This window comes from Parasteatoda tepidariorum, chromosome 1 (genome assembly GCF_982258835.1).
Source record: "Parasteatoda tepidariorum strain Cologne lab strain chromosome 1, Ptep-v5.0, whole genome shotgun sequence".
In the NCBI taxonomy this organism is placed as follows: domain Eukaryota; kingdom Metazoa; phylum Arthropoda; class Arachnida; order Araneae; family Theridiidae; genus Parasteatoda; species Parasteatoda tepidariorum.
The window spans coordinates 112,609,943-112,634,093 of NC_141755.1; the positions used below are offsets into that span (position 1 = coordinate 112,609,943).

General features: G+C 33.9%; 1 protein-coding gene across 13 annotated transcripts in view; it reads right to left on the bottom strand.

Annotated features, from left to right (window-relative positions):
- Positions 1-24,151, bottom strand: part of RyR (Ryanodine receptor) — a 286,011-nt gene that overhangs the window by 191,612 nt on the left and 70,248 nt on the right. For all 13 annotated transcript variants that reach the window (XM_087150450.1, XM_087150444.1, XM_087150445.1 and 10 more), the window contains 12 exons: positions 23,591-23,777; positions 22,606-22,816; positions 20,800-20,904; positions 17,581-17,684; positions 16,495-16,572; positions 13,473-13,635; positions 13,310-13,383; positions 7,012-7,091; positions 5,290-5,374; positions 4,124-4,244; positions 3,203-3,302; positions 1,796-1,873 (listed from right to left, as the gene is read on the bottom strand). In XM_087150450.1, the coding sequence (XP_087006576.1) occupies positions 1,796-1,873; positions 3,203-3,302; positions 4,124-4,244; positions 5,290-5,374; positions 7,012-7,091; positions 13,310-13,383; positions 13,473-13,635; positions 16,495-16,572; positions 17,581-17,684; positions 20,800-20,904; positions 22,606-22,816; positions 23,591-23,777 (1,386 nt within the window). The remainder of the gene's footprint in view (positions 1-1,795; positions 1,874-3,202; positions 3,303-4,123; positions 4,245-5,289; positions 5,375-7,011; positions 7,092-13,309; positions 13,384-13,472; positions 13,636-16,494; positions 16,573-17,580; positions 17,685-20,799; positions 20,905-22,605; positions 22,817-23,590; positions 23,778-24,151) is intronic.

Genomic DNA, 24,151 nt, shown 5'->3' on the forward strand with positions numbered 1-24,151 from the left:
TTTTGTAAAACTTATACTGGACGACACTTGATGTTAATACAGTTCTTTCAAATATTAAGTTCAGTCATTAAAGAGGGATGAGCGAAAAACGAAATGGAATTTTCTGATTCGTTAAACGTTAAGGCCTGGTTTCTTAGGACAGGACGCCGTCAGCTGGAAATCAGCGCTAACCTCTGATTGGTCCATTTGTGAGTTTGATAGAATACGTCATCGAACGCTCATCTTGAACTACAATCACCGTCCAACTCTACTGCAGTTGGATTACAACGTGACGTTAACCACAGAAGCAATGGCGGACAACATCCTGTTGCACATTGAAATCAGCCATGAGGGAAAAATATACTTGAGGGTGCCCCTTGGCGAAATTGGCGACTTATGTTTGGCGCCATACTTGGTTGCCCGGAACGCCATGGCAACCCACAAACAGGACATTTATATATATTACTAATTAAACCTTCATTCATACACCAGTCAATCACTGCTTTTTTTCCATTGTTATTCAAATCGTGCAGAAACTTAAGATTTATCTTATTGATAGTATTCATTTTTAGTACCAGAAGCAAAAGTAACCTTACCAGCCGGTATCCAAAGTAGAACTAAGGAATCTCTGAAATTACATTTAAAAATTCATTTAAAAACAACGTTAAATTCTAAACAAATCAGAATCATGATTAAAATCTAAACCACTCAGAATCACGATTGGTTTTTAGCATCGCCCAGCTTGGCGATCAATCGCGATCACACTTGGCGGGGGCACCCTCAAATATAGTCTACCCCAGCCAAGATTTTGATTTTGACATTAAACATAGCTTCTTCATTAAACATAGCACTCTTCATTTAGCTCAGCTGTAATGTGTTTTTTCTTGGACAAAGTCATTATTTGTTCTCTAAAACACTGGTCGACAATAACAAAATCAATACAAATTCAAAATAAATATTTGTTTACATTATTAACGCACGCGCAATGAGAGATAATGTCTGCGTTGGACCGACTGCTCACGCTGAGCTAACAAAAAAGTATTTTTTTGGCGTCAGATCTACGTCAACTTTCCACTGACGCACAGATAAGGCGCTAGTTCTAAGAAACCAGGCCTTGAGTTAACAAACCAGTATTTTGTTGGCGTCAGCGTGACGTTGACGTCCCGCTGACGCCCAGATAAGGCGCTTGTCCTAAGAAACCAGACCTTTTAGTCATTGTTTTAAATTTTACTATAAGCGATTGAGTTCTCACATATTTAAAAATAACATCAGTGATCATTTCTAACTTAAAGCTCTATTTGAATAAAAAAAAATAGTTTATTGCGCACATTTAAATATTTCATTATTCGCTGTGTGAGATAAATTCAATGAAGAACATTACGTGACAGCGTGTGTGGTTCACTTCACCCAATTTATACTTTTATAGATGTCTCATACCACGCGCCTCTTTTTTTTTCAATTCTTACTATTAGTTCACACTCTTCCTATATGCATTTATATATCTTGTTCAAATTTTCAATCGTTCATGAAATAATTTCTGAACATCCACTCAAGTTCTCCCTATTTTTTTTAAACTTGAAGTAAACTTTTTTTAAACTTACATTTTTTTTAAACTTGTAGTTTATGACAGTTGGTGTTAATACAGTTTTTTTCAAATATTACGTTCATTATTTAAATTTAATTCATTCATTTTAGTTTTATAGGAGAGAAAAAAGTTTTTAATTATTTAATAAAAAGTAACTAAATTAAAGTTGGAATTGACTTTAAATTTATTTTTTAATAGTCTGTTTTTTCAAATGAAATTAAATAGTGTCACCTTCTTCGGCGGCTATGTCGTTAAATGCTGTCTCACCACCCAAACTGTCCAATAAAAGTTCCCCATTCAGGGTATAGCCTACAAAAAAAAAGAGAAATTATTATTCAGGATGGATGCTCGACGTAGAGATCTGGCAGGGCTAAAGAGAATAGAAGGGCTGGTTCACTCCTTTGAAGTAGCTCTCGCCGCGCCAATCCTTCTATTTTCTCTAGTGACGTCACTTAGGCACAAAGCTCGCACTTTTACTTCAAGAACGGAGCGTTCGGCCTTATTAGCTCTAACTAATATTGGAGCATTTCATTTTGCGAGATATTCTAAGACATTTGTTATTTTCTATAATGACTTTCCTCAGTTTTTGCAGTGAATTTACAAGAATTTAAAACTATTATCAAAATGCCAGTTTGCGCGATTGCAACTTGAAAAAATTTTGATAGAAAAACAAAAGGAAAAAATATAATTTCCCGAGTGTTCCCTAAAGTAAATGAACAACTATGTAAAGAATGGATTCCGAAATGACACAGTTAATATAAAACAGTAATACGTTTATTCTGTCGTTAAGAACTTTTATAAAAATTCATTATCTAAATAGAAACCGCCTCGTTACTTCAAAAAGAAAGGCAGGTGAAAAAAATTAAAAAATGGATAAAGTCAAAAAAAAAAATTAAAATGTAAATAAAAAGTATAAATAAAATATATAGTATATAGTTGGAATTCTCCTAATTTCATTATATATTTTTTAATGTAGTTATTCTAAATATTTATGATTTTTTTTCAAAAATTATATTTTCTTAAATTTAAATATCTATAAATTATATCATCGTAACTTTAAATATCTATAAATAATTGTAATATTTCGAATGTCATTATGAACCTAAATTATTATTTTGTTTCAGTAATTAGCGTTTAAGGTTGATGTTTCCTTATGATTAAGTATGAACAAATTGCTATTAACGGCATATTTTAAAATCAGGGATTCTAAATTTAACTCAACTTATTGTTATAAAAGAATAAGTAGATACGTCGATATATGCTTTCATTTTTCTTAATAATTAAAGTTAAAACTGAACTTTTTAAAATAAAGTATTTATAGTGTCATTTTCGCCAACTAGTAAAACATTTTTATAAGTTTAAAATGGTATTTTTTTTTAATATAATGGCCAAGAAAGCTTTTTTAACTATGTTTATGAACGGAAATAATGTGTTAATTACGTAAAGTTTGAAAGCTAATAACCAGAAAAAGTCGAACTTATTTTTACAAAGCGAAAGATGCGAAGTTATCATAATATCTTTGCTTGCGATCTCCGAGATCTGTGGACACAGTGACGTCAATTGTAGCTTCAGAGCGGAGTGAACTAGCCCTTCTATTCTCTTTAGCCCTGGAGATCTGGTGTTAAATAATTCACTCACTTATTGTTCGATCGTTCAGATCCAATAAACATCCGACAACATCTCCGGCCTGCCATTGTTTTCCATACGATTCTGTACCACCCCCATGGTATTTATAACCCTAAAAACATCTCCATTTTATCAATTCAACAAAACAAATAATACAGGGCAAAAATACAGATTAAATAAAATAGTGTTCTTTTTCCCTACTTCTTTCTTGTCATGCATTTTATTTATGAACAATTTTTTAAAGACTTAATGAGAGTCCAATATTTTTTAATAAAAGTATAAGGAATTGATCTTGACCTATTTAAAAAATAATTTACTTTTTTGATAGTAGCAAATCCTTTATCATGATGGAAGTAAAAATCTAAATATTATCTTAATGGATTGAAAAATTATGTCAATAAGTAAATGTAAAAAGCGTAATTAGCGAGAAATCTTCAAAAATGTATCGTTCCGTTCTGAGCAAATAATCAATTTCTTCACTTATAGGGAATGTGAAGTATCAATTCACGTTTGGGGGAAGTAATTAATGGGTACTTTTAACTTAAAGCATTCATTCTGTGAATAGATACATATTTTTTTTTCTTCTTATTGTGGCATCTGTCAGAGAAGGGTATGTTTATTGAAACTAAGTGCGTAACTTTGGTGACTGGCGTTTTCGCAATTTCACTAATTGGTATTGCTTTTATTTCGGTCAATATTTCCGTTACCCAAATGAAATGTATCAACATTCACATAGATTTAGTATTCAATAACGATGGTTATGTTTAAAATTAGCGATGTATCCTTTTTGATAAGTTATGTTATTGATAATGATTGTAATAAACTACCGATATCAATGTAATATTAATCGACATGGGTTGTATTTATGCGTATTATTTGACCTGTCAGTTATTCCTGTGTCTTACTAAGAATAAATAGTGTAAAAGAAAGTACCAAATGTCCATCATAGGCCCAAGAGTGATCGTCTCCACCCAGCTCCACTGACGGAATGAAGGGAAGAGTGGCCCAGCCCACTTTCACAGATCCTGGGGTCATCACTTCAAACTCGAAGTACCTGCGTGACAACAAAATTATGCACACTGCAAAAAACTCTCCCAACACAAGAAGAACTATTTTATTTCAAGTTAACGTTTACACTTCAAACGTGTCGCAAACTCCAATAACGGAGACATTAACGGGAATCATTCTGTGAATTATTTTTACTTCCAAAACAACAATTACTTCGAATATAGTCAGTTTAAAATCAAATAAGAAATGGCTTGTGCTGCAATACTTCTACAGAAACAGAAGTTTGCCATCACAAAATGATTTTAGTCACGTTATTAAGGATAATTATATTTAATTTTTAAATTCCTGTCAATAACTTTATAACAATGTTTCATTTCTATCCGGCTCTAACTTGAATTCGTTATTAGTATTTTCTGTAGCGTAAGTTTGATTTACAAATTAATTTTATTTTGAGAATTAAATTGCATCCCAAAAACTGTTTAAATTGTAACGTAAACATAAATTTATTGCGCATTATATCTTATTATAAATCACTCACATTCAAAAGTGGTTCCTTCAAAAGCGTCAAAAGAACTATTCTTGGTGTCGTGAAACACCAAAACACACTTTTGGTGTAAAACATTTGCCACCCTATTTTGCCATTAAGATACACTCATGCAAAACATTTTATACAGCACAGAATTACGTAACTTAATGAAAAAAAACATTCTAATCTTTTTTTTATATAAAAACAGAACTAGATTTTTTAAAGAGGGAGGAAAAACTTTCCTTTACTTAACACTACGCAGTTACGAAAATAATGGTTACTTAGGGAGGATGATTTCGTTGCTTGAGGTAATTTTGAGGGATAGTAGAAGTTCACACTATAAATGAATTTCAGAGTATATATTTAATATCTAAATTCAATTGCTGAAACGATAAATACAAGATCACGCATTCAGTGGGTGTTAGAAATTACGTTTGAAGCAAAAATAATTTTTCAGATTGTCTTAAAGATGTTTTTTCCTAATGACGACAGCTTCCAACTCCCTCTGATATTGTTTTTACTTCGTTTAATACATTCTCAACACAAGTCAATGAACCATGCTTACCATTTCCCGCTCGTTACGGCGTACGTTGACTCCGCTCTGTACGTTCTTTGATCGTACTTCGTCTGGTCTTTCTGACCCACCGCCCCTGCAAATAAAAACCCTTCAATCACTCCCTTTCACGATAGAATAGTTTCAATTAAACGTCATCTTAAATGCCAATTCTTATAGGTATTTCCTACGTGTTTCATCATTGAATTAAATATAAAATGTTGACATCACACAATTTTTTTTTTATTTTTTTTAAAAAAAATGTTTATGTAATGCGGGCAAATTCCTGAGGGAATTCCCTTTTTCGCCAATTTTCCATAGTCCCTGATTTGCCCCTCCGTGATTTTTAATTATTTTGTTTTTCAATCTTTCTTTTTTTTTTCCTGGGCTCGTTTGTTTTGTTCCTCACCTTTATTTTTTCCATTTTTCGTTGGCAACTTTACATTTTATATTTCAAATCACTTTTGTTTCTTCTCTTTCAAGTCTGGTCATTCTCGAAACATGTCGACAGTCATTTTAGTTTTGTATATTTTCTTAAAAGCGAATGAAGTTTTGAATCTTACCGCTTTAGTTTCTTGGGATAGCTCATTTAATAATAGTATCGTAACAGCAGCACATTCTCTGCACATATGTATGATTAATAAATACATTAATTACACTTTGCGTAAGGCGCTTATGATATTGAAACTTTCATTTTGACTTACCCAGTGTACTTGTATATTTTGCAGTTTATAGTTATTAATAAACCCAAATTTATTTTCTTTTTGCAGAAGTGTCTCCCTGTGGCTTCGCTCTCTCGTGCCACAGTTTCTGGGTTCGATTCTCGGACCGATTGACTCAAGCTTTGATCCTTTGGTGGGAGGTGGATAAAAGGAGTACCAAGCATACTTGGGGTTACGCGTTCTGCTGACCACCCTACCAGAACATCTGCTCCTCCACCCCAGAGCCAAAGGTCAAGAAAACTGAGATGGGCACTGTGGGGACAGTACATATAGAGAATGTCAACCTTCGTTTATGAAAAGGTATGCCACCCTAGAATCGAGTTGAATTGGAATTGTATTTTTGTAGTGATAGATACACTACAGTACTCGGCCACCAGAATTATATCTAGGATAGAATTCGATGAACGGATACCACTAGTTGATTCATTGCTGTTCTGCGAGAAGCCGGGAGAGCTGTAGTAAGGTCATCGTACCTTTTAAGTGCTTATCGCGAGAGCTGTATTAAGTTCACGATCGTGGCCGCTCCTGTGTTGCCGGTCGAGTGTATACGGTGTGTGTGCTCGAGACTGAGAAGCAACAGCGTGAGAAGGGCAATGTCGCAGTCACAAGTAGCAAGTCAACTGTTCAGTGTGGACCATCCATTGAAGTAGGCGTGTTCAAATCGTAGTGGGCGTTTCTGCCACGGTCGCAACACGTCCGGGTCCCACATGTGGGGACAGTAGATATCGACCCTGTCAACCTTCCTCTATGAAAAGAAGCCATAGAATCGAGTTGCATTGAAATTGTAATTTTGTAGTAGTAGAAACGCTACAGGCACATTAGGCTTTGGCCCTCTGTCGCGCTACTGAGTTTTGTAGTTTTAGTTTTACAAATTTGTGATTTGAACCAATGGTACAAAGGTTGAAAACCACTACTCTAAGCTTTTGTGACGAAATTCAATAATTTAAAAAAAAATAAAACCATTAGTAAGCATTCCAAGTTTTAGTTCCATTCAAACTATGAGAATACAAACCTTCAAGAGCTTCGGTCGATGGAGGATCTAATATGTATCCGTATGTAAGAAGGGTCCGGACCGTTTCACTTGCAGTGTCTCTGGAATTGATTAGGAAAATATGTAAACAAAATGACTCGAAAAGATTTCTTTTTTTAATTTAAAACAAAACAAAAAGTATTTTTTGTTGAGCAAAAATCTTTACTCAAAAAAAGTTTAAGTGAAATACATAGGATCGATTGTATTAGGAGTGACCGAAATGAATGATTGTCGGTGAATTTTGACCATCGCTTTGACAAATGTCCGAAATTTATATTAGGTCTAGTGAAGTGCCACTGTTCAGTGCCCTACACGTCAAAGGTCGATTGCAGCTGATCAGAATGCATTCAACAGGTACTCCGATTTTCTCCTAATCTCATCCTCAAATATAGAATAAATATAATAATATCAACGAATAAATGAATATCGAATCTGATATAACACATATTTCAGACATTCACCAAAGCGATTGTTGACATTCGTCGACATTCTCTTCATTTCGTTCGGTAACAGAGACATTAAAAAAAGGAAACCAATTTATTAACATTGCATTTGCGACTAGGTCTAGAACGCCAATTTTGACAAAAATTTAAATTTTTATTTTATTCGCTAGTTTTTTTTTCTCCACGCACTTCTGTTTCTAAAACTGTTTTATTTGTGAAGATCAGCTAACTAGAAATGAAATTATTTTAGAATAATATTAGCAACATATATACCACAAAAGACTTGAAATGTAAACTTTAAACACGTTTATTGAAAAATCTATTTGAGTAAATTTAGCATTCGTAAAACATTATATCTTAAAAACTTACTAAATAATCAAGTTGAAATTTTTCACAGTTATTAATTAATGTTTTGTGAAGGCAATGACCCACTGATAAATGTGCATATAGCATGATTGTTATTTTAGAGGTTTTTTTCTTAATTGCTACCCCAAAAATTTAAAGAATTTTTGTGTTGCAACATTCAAAAGCTTATAACTTTTTAAATTTTTAAGATTTTTCTTAGTTTTTGGGTCATTGCCTTCTCCTATGTCGTAAAATGATACCTGTAAAAGGAAAACTAATTATAGTGAATTCATTTTGTGTTAGAGCGCTTTGCGTTATTCCATTTTTTTGCCGATTTTTTACCAAAAATGTATCATATTTAATAATTTTTACGTTTGTATCGTTGTTTTATTACTTTAGTAGCAAGTTTTAAGCTATGATGCTTTATAAAATGTACAAATAATATTACATAACAAAAAATTTAAAAAAAAAGCTTCCGCACCTAGTCGGATACAGAAACACACACATCTATAATATTGCTAACATTTAAACGCAGAAAAAAAACTACTACATTATCGCAGTTGGATTAGAGGGTAGTTCAACAGTTTTTAGGCACCGAAATCTCTGGGGGGGGGGAACATATCCACAGGGACGGTAATTTTTAGAGAGGTATTACTAATTTTTAAATGAATAAACTTAAAAAAAAAATAAAAAAAAAAACGTTTTTGCGTGAGTTTCGCGAAATACTAACCAATTGAAAGCAAAAGTTTCGAGTACTAACTATTTTATCACTGGTTGCTCGGGAATTGCTTAAAGTAATTCCATGTATGAAATTTTTATTTTTTATAATTTTATTTCATAACCGTCATTTAACACGCTACCCAATTTAGGGTATACGGCTACTCGTGTCCAACTCCGTAGCCTTGTCATTTTGAACCCATCCAGAAGACAAGGGAACTACTGAACCAAGTAGTGAGAGAATTTTTGCCTTCGTGGAAGATTTTTTGATGGAACTAACCTGCATTTGCGTTACATGGAAGACCACGAAAACCTCCTTCTGACGGGCAGGAGGACTCTAACCCATGATCCGTCTACCACTGAGGATATTTCACGTCAGCACTATGATTGGTACAAGCCGGATGCAGAATTCGCGTCGACTGGGATGCGAACCCGGGTCGCCTCATTGGAAGGCGAACGCTCTATCCCCTGAGCCATCGCAGCTCTGAAATTTTTATTTAATGAATAGGAAGGTAAGGAATGATTTATCCCGACCATCCCCTGTATTTTCAGATATATACAGATATACAGATATTTCAGATATATATACGGGAATGCTTGATGAACTCATCGCCTCGACAGTCCCCCCCCCCCCGCTGCAGCCCCGGAAAAGCCCTAACATGGCATTTATTAAAAACCAGCTAAAATTTACATTTCATGGCAGCATCTCATCCATTTACAGGAATTTGGTTACAGGATAATGCATAATGAAGTTTTACACATTACCAACAGTAAATGTCGTTTTTTTGTTGGTAGCGAACCAAGCCCTTATTTTATAACATCATATCATAAATTTTAAAAGCACCACAAGGTGATCGGAAAACTAGAGGATAGAGATTGATAAAGCATGAGCATAAAAAGATCTAAAAAATGATAGTTAAAAAGGGACTTAAAAGTAATAAATTAAAATGGAAATGGATAAAAGCTAAAAAGGTAGCAAAAGGTTTAAAAGTTTAATACCTAAAAGACTTAAACAGGTTTCAAAAGTTTTAAAAATGATAAACAGAGAATATCCTTAACAGAGCATAAAATGGTTAAGACGAGACAATAAAATATCGTAGAAAGTAACGGATTAAAATCAATGGTTTGAAAGTATCAAAAAGGGATAAAAGTAGATAAGTAAACAGTGTTTTAATAGTTAAGACTGGATATGAATTGGAAGGTAAACAAATATGGCAACTTCAGAAAAATTGAATCGTCTGCTCATCGTTTGGGCAAAAAGTTTCAAAATATAAGCTATGACTTAATTGTAGTGCAGTGTTCAAAACAAAAGACCGACCACCCTGAATAACGTTTGATCTAATAATCGGAATTTACGTTCTAGGACTCATTGTTAATGGTTAGAGGAGGTGACCTCAAATACGCTAATTAGTTGGCAAACACGATATTTCACGTTACGAAATCAGTCACGAAAACGTACTTTTGTCCGAATAAACATTCCTTTTGTTCGATGGATTCGGATAATTTCCCGCGTATTGGGAAATATGGCCCCAATAGTGTGGTCAGAAGAGCGGTCCAAACTTTGAACCCCTTAATATTATTCTTTTATTTTGCATATTTCACTGTACATCGAGAACTTTTTAATCGAATTGTAAACTTTTTGCACACAATTATAAAATCCATTTGTCCAAATATAATTCCAAACAAAAAATACATTTTGGTAAATATTATTTTATTTAGTAGTGATTGCAAAAAACTTGAATTGCAAGATATAATTTTTTTTCCTATTAAAGTTTTACATGGCAAAATGCAAAATTTGATCGAAATCAGTTTAATAGTTTCTGAGAATTACGTTTCTGAGAATTTTAACTGTACGACTTTTTAAAAATTCGATAACTCAGGTTTAGTTAATTCAGAACTGAAAAATAAAAATATTTTCTTAAATAATTATCTGTATATGCGACGGAAAAAAATGTATCTCTTTAAAACTTCTATTTTCTCATAACAGTTTTGTGATGCCACAATTGGCATTACATATTTATTTCCTATCTTTTAAATATCTCTTATTACTTAAGCTTTTTTTTTTATTAAAAGAATTATATTTAAAATAAATCAAAGACTTAATCTTTTAAAACGAACATAAAATATTTATTTCATCTCTTTCAAATCAATGCAACGGATACTTTTTATTTCATTATTATTCAGACTTATTAATTCACTGTCGCCTCTAATCGAAAACAAAAATCTATTTATAACTTTTTAGTCTAAATTTCCAACGGCTAAATGTTTCGGTTGCATGGTTGTAATAATTCTCATAAATTTGTGGGCGACTCGTGATCGCCAAGGAATTCTTTTAAACCCATATTGATATACTGGTTGGCTTTGTTTTGGCTATGACATATTATGATAAATCGCCAAATTATGGATCTCCTACCCATACTTTCTACGTCCGATGGGAATATTTAAAATCACTTGGAATTCAAAATTTGTGGTGACAAGGAGTCCCCTTTGGGGCGCTCCTGTCTCAGTCATCCTAACGGTTTTAAAAAGATATGCAATCGTAACAAAAATGCTAACAAAAACTTCTTGATGTGGAAGTTATATTTCCTTGATCCCTTCAAGGGATTTATTTTTGATAATTTGTAATTATCATGATGATTTGTATTGATGGCCATTCTCTATAATCTTCAAGAAATATTGCTTAATAAATTGGATTTTCATATTCACGATTCATATTAATTTCCTGGAGACTTTGTTTCATCCATTTACTTTTATTAACGGCCTAAATGAACAATCATGAATTCCACCACTATACGAATATTGGCGGCTAAGGACGGAGGACCAAACCTCCCCCCACAAGTTTGACTAGCATTCATTATTTTTCAATTTAATATTTAAAAAATAAAAAAAGTAATTTAGGCTTATTTTGTTTTAGAAAGATTTATTAATTAGATACATAAATAAGAATTTGTTTTATTGAATTCATGAAATTAACAAATTTAACTCTACACTTGGTCCCAACATATAAATAATGCAAAACGTTTTTATAGTTGCATCTATTTCTGAAAATAATGTGATATTTGTAAGTATAAGTTTTTGTCTCAAGTCTTGAAAAATCATCCTAGTTCTTTCCAAAGAAGAAAAAATATTTTGCGTGTTTTTGAGAAGCAGTTTAATAAAATAGAGAGGGGAAAATAACTACTCCAACATTTTCTCCATTTCCGCCAGAAAAAAAAGAATATCACTAATGAAAAAGAAAATTCATGCTATGAGAAAACCCAACTTTGTATTGTGCAAGATGCTGTATAAAAGATTAATAAGAAGAAAAGAAAAAGCGTATATGACGAAATATTTTATGCTTCCAGTACACTTAAGAGATTACATTCTTGTAAAGTTTCAGTATTCACAGGTTGTACAGGATTTTAATTTTTTTGTTATGTCTTCTAAATAATAGCATAAAATGGCGAATTTTTTAATCTATATATATATATATATATATATATATATATGCATACAAGCGTAAACGTATACACACATGCATACATATTATTATTATATATACATGTATGTATACATGTATATTATATATTATGTGTGTATACTAGTAACAATATAAAAGTACTTAAAAATGATTTAAATTTTTTTTAATAATATTGTAAAAATAATATTAATATAAAATTGTGTGTTTACAGAGCAGCACTTCATCAGGGGACACACTGTCTGCAAACACACAGAAGCCTTTCTGTTGTTAGTGGCAAAGCCAAAACTAACAGTGCCCCGAGGCCCCTAATGATAATACAAGCATAAAGAATAATAATAATTACCACATTAAAAGTCACATAAATTTGCAAGAGAGTCACAAATATAGAAAACACTACAATGAAACGCCCCCAAAGCACATTATAAATAATCAAAAAGATGAACAGTTACAGTTAGTAAAAAGTGAAAATGAATTTCTAAATATTCCAAATCAGCTCAAAAATAGAGTGCCGACGGCCGACACCTAGATGCAAATAAACAAATTAAAGAGCAATAGAATCCAAGTGCTGCCATCTGCCTATAAAATCCCAAAAAACATTTTTTGAAAATGAAAACAAAATCCCAATAAATATTGAAAATGATACCCAAATTGTTCACCGTCCAGGCCTTCTTAGACGGGCTTCAATATCGGCCAAGTTAATAGAATTTTTTTAAAATTTCCTGAATCATAATTCCAATAAATAACATCAAAATTATTCCTCTACCTCCTGTTTAATAATTTTGACTTAAGAATTTGAATTTGAATTTTTATATATATATATATATATATATATATATATATATATATATATATATATATATATATATATTACCGTGCATGACAGAAATCAAGAGAATGTCGACTTTCACCGGTGAATGTCAACAATCATATTAGCTTTGGTGAATGTCCGAAATATTTGTTATATCCGATTTGATATTCATTTATTCGTTGAAATTATTCTAGTTATTCGATATTTTAATATCCGCAGAGGATAGATTGGGAGAAACATACGCCTTCGGAATACCGGTTAAGTGCATGCTGGTCACTTGAAATAATTGATGCATCTAAAAAAATTGATGTAAAACATACCGGGCAGTGGCAGTGAACCTTTAAACTTTACACTGGAGAAAACCGGCAAGTGTATACCGGGCAATGACTAGACCTAGTTTACATTTCGGACATTTAACAAATCCACTATCTGATGGTCAACATTCATTGGTGAAAGTCAATAACAGCCCATTTCTGTCAATTCAAAGTAATGCATATAATGAAATACCTGTTGGCTTTCTTGATGGCATCGTCGACATTTCTATAAGGCACTAGGTGAGGGCTCCTTTTTAAGGCACTATTCTGAAGAGAAAAAAAAAATTGAATGATAGATTTATTTAAACGAAACTATCAGAATATGTTGTAGTGTTAAAGAAGAAGAGAGAGTATACTTCGCTGAGTCCGTAAGTCCACCCTTGCTGTATTCTTTCTTTAGCCCAGACATTGTGTGTGTTCTCAGCCAAAAGTTCAACCAGTTCCTCCATCTTGTTGTTCAATGTAATGGCATGAAGATCCAATGGAGCTGGCTTATATCCATTGGACTGAAGGAAGGGCCTAATGGGTTTTTTAAAAATTGAAGAATTTTTTTTTATAAGTAATAAAAACATGTAGGGTATCCGAAAAGTATAGAAAGGGGTCAAATACCTCGGAAAACATCAACCGTTTTAAAAACCAAGAATTAAATGGTTTAAAATTTTATAACAATGAAAGTGATGTCATTTATTTATTTTTCAATATCTAAAGGCAGTCATATATTCAAGAAATGAGGTGATGGAATGAGAGAAACAAAATTTTGAACTATAACGGTACCATCTAAGTGCATTTTAGCGGAAAACTCCTGATTTTGCACTTTAAAAAAATTAATAAATCTACATATCAGATAAGTATAGTGCATATTAACGGCTTTCGAACTTAAACGGAATCACGTGTATGAAAGTTAAAAAAAATATAAATAAAGAGGCGTTTTGAAGGGAAAATTTTGAAACTTTGAGGATAACTGCATTGATAATTTTTTCAACAGGGCTTACGCCTTAAAACAGTTAAATACGGCGTGACTAAAATTTTTATTTGATATACAATAAGCGTGTTGTTAATGCTTTTTAACAGGCTTCAAAATCATTTTCATAATTAACAAAATATTTATAATGAAAATGTAAAAAAAAAGTAAGTCAAATGTTTTTTGTGTTTTTAATTAAACTTTTAACATTAACATTTAATTAAGCATTAAACATTTAAATTTTTCAAAATGTCTTTCATAAGTGTGATGCAAATGAAGAAAGCTTTTGAATTCGATTTTGCGAAGACAGAAACATTAAGCAAAAATAATGCATATCTTACGTTATTGCTTGCTTTCTGAGATTTTTGATAAAAATTAAAAAATAAAGAAAACCGTATAAGTTGCGTTACATTACTATACCGTTCTAAGAGTCTGTAAAAACGGGATTGAGTGTTTGGCCATGGTTGGGCACTAGCAAGTTTGTATTTTGACCTCTTTTCGAAAATATTTTGTGGGGATATTAGATATCGCGAATATTTTCAAATAAATAAAATCACCATTACAAAATTCATGGACCCGTATAAAGTAATCCAGTTTCAATTCTTCACGTTTTGCTTTTCCATTTCTCTTTCCGAACATAAATGAATTACATATATTAAATACACATATTTTAGTTTAGAACTTAAATATGTGTAAAAATAATTTCTAATGATGTGTGGGTCAATGTGTGTAGTTATCTACAATGTCAACTTTCATCTAAGAAAAGGTATCCCATCATAGAATCGAGTTAACATGTCTTATATACTGGGATTGTAATTAGAACTGTATTTTGCAGTGGTATATACGAGGGTTGCTATTTATATTTCTGGCCTTGGCAACAGTAAGTGTTGCTAGGCGACCGCAGACAATTTTAATCGAAAGTTTGATATTTTTAAACATAAATTCAGCAGACGATTTACCATTATAGCTTTATTTGTGTTGTTGACAGTAAATTAAAAAGTTCTTCTCTTTCAAAAAATGGAATTGAATCGTGAACATTTTCGTGCCATTATTTTTCATAACTTTCGACGTGCATTGTCAAGACAAGAGTGCTTCGATGAACTTAATTCTTTATTCAGCGATAAAGCGCCATCTTACAGCGCTGTAAAAAATTGGTATAACGAATTTAATCGTGGTCGATGTTCGGTCCAGGACGAATCCCGTGCAGGTCGTCCAAAATCCGTTGTTGTGCCAGAAAAGATCGATGCTGTGCGTGAACTGATAAAGCAAGATCGCCATGTGACATACAGTGAGATAGAGGCGTCTTTGGACATTAGTATGACTAGCATCAATAAAATATTGCATGAACATTTGAGCGTAAAAAAAATTCGTTCGCGTTGGATCCCGCATAATCTGACAAACGCTCAAAAAAAGGCTCGTGTCGATTGGTGCAAGGAAATGTTGGAAAAATACGTTCAAGATACATCAAAGGCTGTGTATAACATCTACACAGGTGACGAATCATGGATCTATGCATATGAGCCGAAAACAAAACAGCTATCAACTGTATGGGTCTTCCAAGACGAGGCAAAACCAACAAAAGCTGTTCGAGGAGGAAGCACATCGAAACAAATGATTGCCTGTTTCTTCGGCATTAACGGTCTTGTGGCAACAGTGGCGTTAGAGCAACGCAGGACGGTCAATTCTGAATGGTACACGACCATTTGTTTGCCAGAAGTCATCGGAGAAATTCGAAAAAAGCAGAAGAACAGGCGAATCATTCTTCATCATGACAATGCGAGCTCTCACACATCGAGTCAAACAAAGGCATTTCTGACGGAGCGAAAGATCGAACTGATGGGACTTCCGCCGTACAGCCCTGATTTGGCACCCAATGACTTCTTATTACCACACATCAAAAATAAATTACGTGGACAATGATTTTCGACCCCCGAAGAAGCGATTGATGCATTCAAAACGCATGTTTTGGAGTTACCTCAATCGGACTGGAAAAAGTGCCTTGAAAATTGGTTCAAACGCATGCAAAAGTGTATTGATCATCATGGAGAATATTTTGAAAAACAATAAAACCAATTTCGATCCTACATATTTGTTTTTCATTATTAGGCCAGAAATATAAATAGCAACCCTCGTACACTACAATTTTAAACATTTGCCCATTTCAAAGCTTTCAAACCCTTGAAGACTGCAAAAAAATAAATAAATGCTAAATAATTTTCAACTCTGCGTGACACCTTTTGTTCATAGTAAAGAACAGTTTACAGCATTACTCTAATGAAGGAGTTACTTTGATTTTTGTTAGATTAATTTCAGCATTAAAAGTTTAGATACTGTGATGCAGATAATAAAAGTAACTCTGAATTTTAAAATTAGGTTTCTTATTAAACCATATTTCAGCATGAAAAATCATTACTTACTGGTTTGGAAGTTTTATGTTACGAATTCTAGCTGGAGGTTTGTCAACAGTTATGTGGTATCCTAAAGACATAATAGTTCTGAAATAAATACAAAAATATATGTATAATTATAACTCAGAAATGGATTCTAAATTGAAGTATTTCAGTAGAATGCTTCGAGTTTCATATCTTAGTGTTAAAAAAGTGAGCAAAATTAAGAAGAAAAGAAACGAACTCTTGAATAACCTTTCATCCAATGATCGAATTTTCACATACAATCAATCACGTTCAATCTTAATGATCCGAGTCTTATGTATGCTAATTAATGAAGGCAGATGATATTTCCGAGTTATACACAAGAAAGCACTCTCTCTGAATAAACATACATTTCTTTGTCGAATTTAGTTTATTAAACTCTCAAAATGGAGGAGGGGGCAGCCGCAGTTTAAACCCAATTGTTTAGATAGGAAAGGTTTCGAAAGTTTAAATTCCCGCATCTCCAGCATTACTCGAAAAATTCTTACACGCAATTAATATGTAACTAGGTCATTCAAACACAATTCCTCATAAGAATTAATTTCTTCTATGAATTAAAATAACTCATGAAATTTCGAATTGTAAAGTCCAAAATATGCTCTTGAAAAATTTTTGACAAAAAAAAGTGGCTTATCAGAAATATATTTAAAAACTATTTTGAGAAATAATTTAAATGTTCAATCTAGGCCTAAGGTTGAAAATTGGTACTGATAAAGGATGCAAAAAATACTTCCACTGCAAGAAGAACCACCGACAGCAAGAAATGTCTTTCTTTTCAACGAAAAAAAAAAGTAAAGCAAATTGAGCTGACATCAGACAAATCAATAATGTAGGGTGACTACATAAGAGATTCTCTTCTTTCGTTATTTTCAAATTTAATAGTTTATTTACGTAGTTATAAGCAAAATCCCTTGGGGAAAAAATCCGATTAAAACGCCTCATTCATGTAGTGACAAAATATTTCTTTCGTTCTTCAGTTAATATATTATGAAAATGAACAAAGATCTTGAAATAATTATCTGCTTTAATAAGCTTGAAGTGAAAAAGTTATAAATGGTTTTAGAATCTTACTTTAAAGTTTGTAAAGCTAATGTTGTGTCATATCTCTTTTCAGCCATGGGTAATCTGTCGAATGATGTGAGACAAGGATGTTTCTTCCGGGCGTCATCTCGCACCTGCAACAATAATGACACTCTTTTTAACATCATGTAATTACATTTAAAAAAGACATATTTCTTAAAAAAATTTTCTCTTTCAATAACTTATCATTCCCTGACAAAAATCTAGCTATGCCATTAATTCCTTATTTATGTATATACATATACATACACATATACATGCACATATACATACACATATACATACACATATGCATGCACATATACATGCACATATGCATGCACATATACATGCACATATGTATGCACATACACATATACATACATGCAAAGTAACTTGGGCCCTCTTTGGATCAATACTCATGAATCTTATCTCAATAAGGGTTCAAAGGACAGTTATTTTTCCGATATTGACTCTAGATAGAATTGCCAGATTTAACCGATATTTTATCAGGGGTCTGTCCAGACATTTTGTAAAAGGTCTTGTTTTTGTAAAATTTCGAAAAAATGACTCGTAATTTATGAATATAAAATAAATGTTAAGTCACATTTTTTCAACCAGGGTCCTGCTTTTAAGAATGTGTGCAAATAGGGTCCTGTTATTGCAAAAAACTTTTCTCAAGGAGTTTTTAAATTGTGAATAGATACAAGATTATGCTTAACACTGCAAAATTGTAATAAAAGAATTTAAATTTTCACAAATGAACATCGATTGCTGCTTCTAAATTAGAGATGCACCATACAAATATTTGGTATTTAGCCTATACTGCTGAGCGCAGAATATTCATTTCGGACGAATAGTGGAAAAAGCGTCTGTCGAAGATAAAACTAAATTCGTTTACATCCATCTTTCTTTTTTCCCCTGGGAAGGGTTTATTCGATTAACAAAACAATAATGAAGGTAAACAAATTTGTGAAGGGTCCGATAAAATGAAAAATCATTTTGTGAAGGGTCCGTTAACAGACCCAAATTTCTTCTAAACAGACCCCTATTCATATTCATTATTCAGTCAATATCGTCCTTATATTTGCCGATATAGGCCATTAAGGACAAACATTACAAAACATAGACATTCCAATATGGGTCTCTCGATAGATGCTCTAATAGGACTCGTGTTGAATCTGACGGCAAAGGAACTCCAACCCATGATCCGTCTACCACTGAGGATATTTTTTGTCAGGACTGTGATCGGTGCGAGTCGGATGCGGAATTCGTATCGACCAGCAATAGCTGTGATTCGAACCCGGCTCACCTCATTGGGAGGCTCTTTCGCCGAGCCATCACGGCTCTGGATTAAGCATAAGGACAAACTAGCCTTCGTGAAACATTTTTTGATTGAACTATTGAACTAACCAGAATTTGCGTTACATGGTTGTTGTTCATTTACGTCGCACTAGAGCTGCGCAATGGGCTATTGGTGACTGTCTGGGAAACATCCCTGAGGACGATCCGAAGACACGCCATCGCAATTTTGATCCTCTGCAGAGGGGATGGCATCCCCGCTTCGGTAGCCCGACGACCTGCACGCGAAATCGAGCACTTTACGGTAGAACAGTTTAACGATTACCAATACCGCACAAACTCGGTCCCTAAGCAGGCTGATCCAAGTTGTCACCCACCCGCACACTGACCGTAGCCAGTGATGTTTGACATCTGTGATCTGCTGGGAACCGTGTCCTAATGATCAGTCCACTGCGGGACTTGCGTTACATGGAGGGGAAAACCTCCATCAATTAGCCCGGCAGCTCGAGGATTCTACCCCGTGATCGGATGATATTTTGAGTCAGCACTGCTGTCAGTGGGAGCAGAGCAGCCAGTCTCAGCTGGAACCACTTCAGTGGGAGGTGCTCTGACATCAGTGATTCTTGTGTTGTCTATCTTACTAGAATGAATTATATAAATCGAGGCTTAGAAAAACGCCTTGACTGAAAATCTGTGTCAGAGCCTTCAAATAAACTTCTATGTCTCGAAAAACCTGTTAAGTTCACCTAATGTTAATTTGAATTTCCATGCTCGTTTTCTCAAATATATTTACAAATAGAAAATAAATTTTTTTCAGAAAAATCACAATCCTTTTCTATTGAATGCATCACTATTTTTGTCTTACTTTTAAAAATAAAATTATCATTGTTGCATTTAAACTTAGAGTCATTACAAACATATTTATTCGTGGCTATTCTTATCTTTCATGACTCTACTTTTCAGAGTAACATTTTTGTCTCCCTATCTTAAAAAGCATCCCTTCGACTCGAGATATATATATTTTTTTAATAACGGCAGGCACTGAACTTTCGTTCTTCGCCTTAGAAAGATGCCCATTTATCCTTAGAAGTGTTGCCCATTTATCCTTAGCCAGTGGGCACCTGTGAACCAAAGTCACGGAGGCGAGCAACATTACCCACGCCACACTGCCACAAATACCCATTCATAGGGTGGGCCACTATCACACATCAGAAGACAACGGAGATAGAGAGAGAGAGAAACATCCATGCCCAGAGCGGGATTCGAACCCGCAGCCATTGACTTCGCAGTCAGGCACGCTAACCACTCGGCCACCTGACCGGCGATTCGAGATATCGATAGTATACTGTACAGGATCATCATGATGGGGTATATGTGAGCAACACGAAAATCTTGATGCCTCCGAAAAATCAAATTTCAAATATGTAGGAGATAGAATTAAAAAAATAAAAAAAAGAATGTCATAATTTTCAGACTCTTTTAGAAATCTTTGTAAGTGTAATGTAAATACCAAATGGTTGGTGCAGTTGATTGAAATTCAAACATGCCACCCCATCATGAGTCTTAAAATCGTTCTGTTCCAACAAAACAAACGAAGATTTGCAAGGGTAAAAATTACGTAAAATTGATAAACTTTTTTTTTATATAAAACGTTGCGTCATCCCAAAATTTAATTATTTGATTAAAACTTAATTTATGTAAGATATTCGAACCATCCAATAAGTGTAAAAATCATTCGAAAATTTTAGTCAACATGAAATTTTTTTTTAAAAATAGACGAGATATTTTTTTCAAATTTTCATTCATTTTATGTACGATGCGCGAACGGACGATATTAAAATTCTTGAAGCCTTTCTTTTTATATTCTGATTACAATGGGCAACATTTCTGCACTAAAGTTTTTGAAAAATAAAAGGTTATCTCACTTACATCTCCGTAAGACCAACCAGCTCCAATCTTATTCATTGCCCAGACTTCATGTATGTTTGCTGCGAGCTTTTCACGGACATTCTCCACATAGCCCGGAAGAGTCACCTGTAAGACATGAGATTTGATTGAATTAAAAAAGAAGCATTTCACTTTGGGTGTTATTTTTGAATTTTCATCTTTTATCGGAGATTGAAACTTCTGAATTACCTTAACCATAATACTTCATTTGACATATAACAGGATTAATTATTATTTACTAAATATACTTTTATTGGTATATTGGTATTACATACATTTGAAGGCTTGTGTGCTCAATTTAGGCTTAGAAACTTCTGTGAAATAGAAGGACAGTTAGCATAAGTAGGGGAGCACGAAGATACAGCCAGGGAAACTGCGGGATTCGAACCCGCTCTCCACGCTTCGCACAGCGTTTGGCGGGTGATACCACTCAGCCAGGGACGCCCTACATACTTTTAGAAGCGGTATGTTGACCTGGTTTACTTTCTAAGTACTGGGCCCATGTCCAAGAGTTCGTGGGTTCGAGCTCCACCGGCCGATGTTGTTGTTGTTAATTTACGTCGCACTAGAGCTGCACAATGGGCTATTGGCGACGGTCTGGGAAACATCCCGGAGGATGATCCGAAGACGTGCCATCACAATTTTGATCCTCTGCGGAGGAGATGGCACCCCCGCTTCGGTAGCCCGACGACCTGCGCGCGAAGTCTAGCACTTTACGGTAGCACAGTTTAACGAGGACCCATACCGCACACCCTCGGTCCCTACGCAGACTGATCCAAGTGGTCACCCACCCGCACACTGACCGCAGCCAGTGATGCTCGACTTCGGTGATCTGCTGGGAACCGCGTCTTAGCGATCAGTCCACTGCGAGATCTCCGCCGGCCGAAGACTCCCCGTGTGACTGATGCACGTTAAATCTGTCGAGTCACAAAGTCCTCCATGTTTCCATAACAAATCAATACCTCGAGGGTACTGGTTCAGTAGTTTCCTTGTCTTCTGAATTGGTTCAAAATGACAAGGCTACGGAGTTGAACACTAATAGTCGTAAACCCAAAATTGGGTCGGCTGTTCAACAACGGATATAAAAAAAAACCACCACTCCAATCTCGTGTTCAAAATTGCCCCAGTGGTGCGGTGATTACATTGTGGTAGAGTAGTTTGGAACATCACTAAAGATAGCCGTCCCCAATAGCTCATTAGTGTACCGTGACAACCAAACCAACATAAGTATACAATTAGAATAAATGTAAAAGATGAAAGACGCAATTTGAATGATTAAAAAATATCATCAATCAAAGGAAAGTTAAACGAATCGTTGATAATTGAGAAAGGCAAAACATCATTTATGGGTAACGTTTAAGAGATTTATATATATATTTTTTAAAAATAAGTAGGTCCTTGCGGGCTGTTTACTTAATGAAACAAGAATTAAAAGTGGTACAATCAATCCAATAACATTTTTTACTCTAAAGTAACAAAATCAAACGCACACTATTGCTGACACTCAGTGTGTTTGACCAATACCTCCAAGAAAAAAGAAAGCACTGGTCACCCTAAACAAGATATTTGATCCTTTAGTAGTCCAAACGTAAACGACATCTTTCGTATTTTCCACCGCTGCGTAGTGCCCGAATGTAGTGACCTTATTTTTCACCCTGCAGTTTATGTTCGTTAAGTAGGACTAATAAATGTATCCGAGTTGAGGAGGTGTGTTTAGTAAGTATGTGCTGTGACAGGCTCAAATGACATCCTGTATTTTAAGGAATCAAACAAGAAAATAATGTTCACCCCAGTGGTGTCAACGGGTTCTGGAACGAAAGCTACGTCATCCAATTCCAGCATGGGTCCATAGATGACTCCCTTGAGAAGTTCTCCGAACTGGAAACAGGGTTCGACGTTGAGGATCTGCTTAGGCTGGAGGGATTCCACTAACGGGGAGTGACCTTCTGGGGGACCGTACCTCAGTCTGCCGTGGTCACCTCCAAATATGAAACGGCAACTAGAAAATTAAATAAAAATTCATTTTAAAGTCGACCATTCAAAAAGCTGTTCTTCATCCGAGTGAATAGGCAAGAAAAAAAGTTCTAAAGTTCACAGACAGGTGGCGCTATACTAGTCTCATAAGATCTTTTTTTAAAAAAAAAATTGCTTCTTTAGGCATGCCAAATCAAAGCACATTACACCTTGTGATGAAAAGTCGACCATTTTTGAATGACCCCGGGAGGTTTTAGGAGTTAAATTCCGGGGAATATAGCGAATTTCAGAGGCAAACAAAAATGGCCAAATTCCAATATAGATTAATAGATTAATGCATACCATAAAAACACTTCAAAATGTAAAAAAGTTGCTTTTGCATTTGAGAAGCTTCAATACAATTTGCAATGTTTTTTAACCCTCTTTTTCTAGACTCATCATTTTAAAAAAAAATCATTCAATACTTTAGAAAAAAGTAAATTTTAAATTTAATATTTTTAACTTTATTAATTATTTTAAAAAAATTGCTAAATATAATAAGTTTGAAATTAAGTATTTTTCCGAAAATATTGTCTAAAAAGACATATAAAAGAAAATTTCACATTTTCAAAAATCACTAACAGGAAATATTAAATAGATGAAGCAGAGACATTTATCGAAAATGGCGATCCAACATTATTTCACCTATGAAGTATTACTTTAAAGGGTTTGCATTCGCTCGGTTCTTCCTTGTTAAAATTGGTATTTTTTAGTTAATATTTAGGAGGTTGGACATTAAGACTAATCATTTAAGACATACCTGAGTTTTGCTGAGAAACTGATGACCGGATAAAACATTCCATCCGTGTTGAAGTTCTTGAAGCATCCTTTCACTCGAATGCCATTTACAGTGAAATACATGAATGGAATGTTTAAGTCTAAGACGCATCCAATGACGTCACCTTTCTGAATCAAGGGAGAATCACGAACTTTATTGCACCTCCCACCTGCACAACAAAAACATGCAATAATCAAACACTTTCTGATCACCCATTTCAGAAAGCTTAAATTTATTCAAAGATAATAATTTTTCATTATCAAACATCAATCAAAAATTCTGAATTGTAAAAGTTAAAAAAGTAGGTAAACTTTATTTTTTGACAGTCATTTAGCCGATTTCATACAAATTAAAAAATGATTCACAAACGTTTAATAAAAGAAATTTTATTAAGTAATGAAAAATAACAAATAGTTACTACGTTTATTTTGAGCATAAAACTTTCTTTAGATGAATAAGTTCTATGCTGGAGTACATAAATAATTTGATGTGATTGATTAGTTCTGAATATATGACATAAAATACAAAAAGTAAAAATAAAAT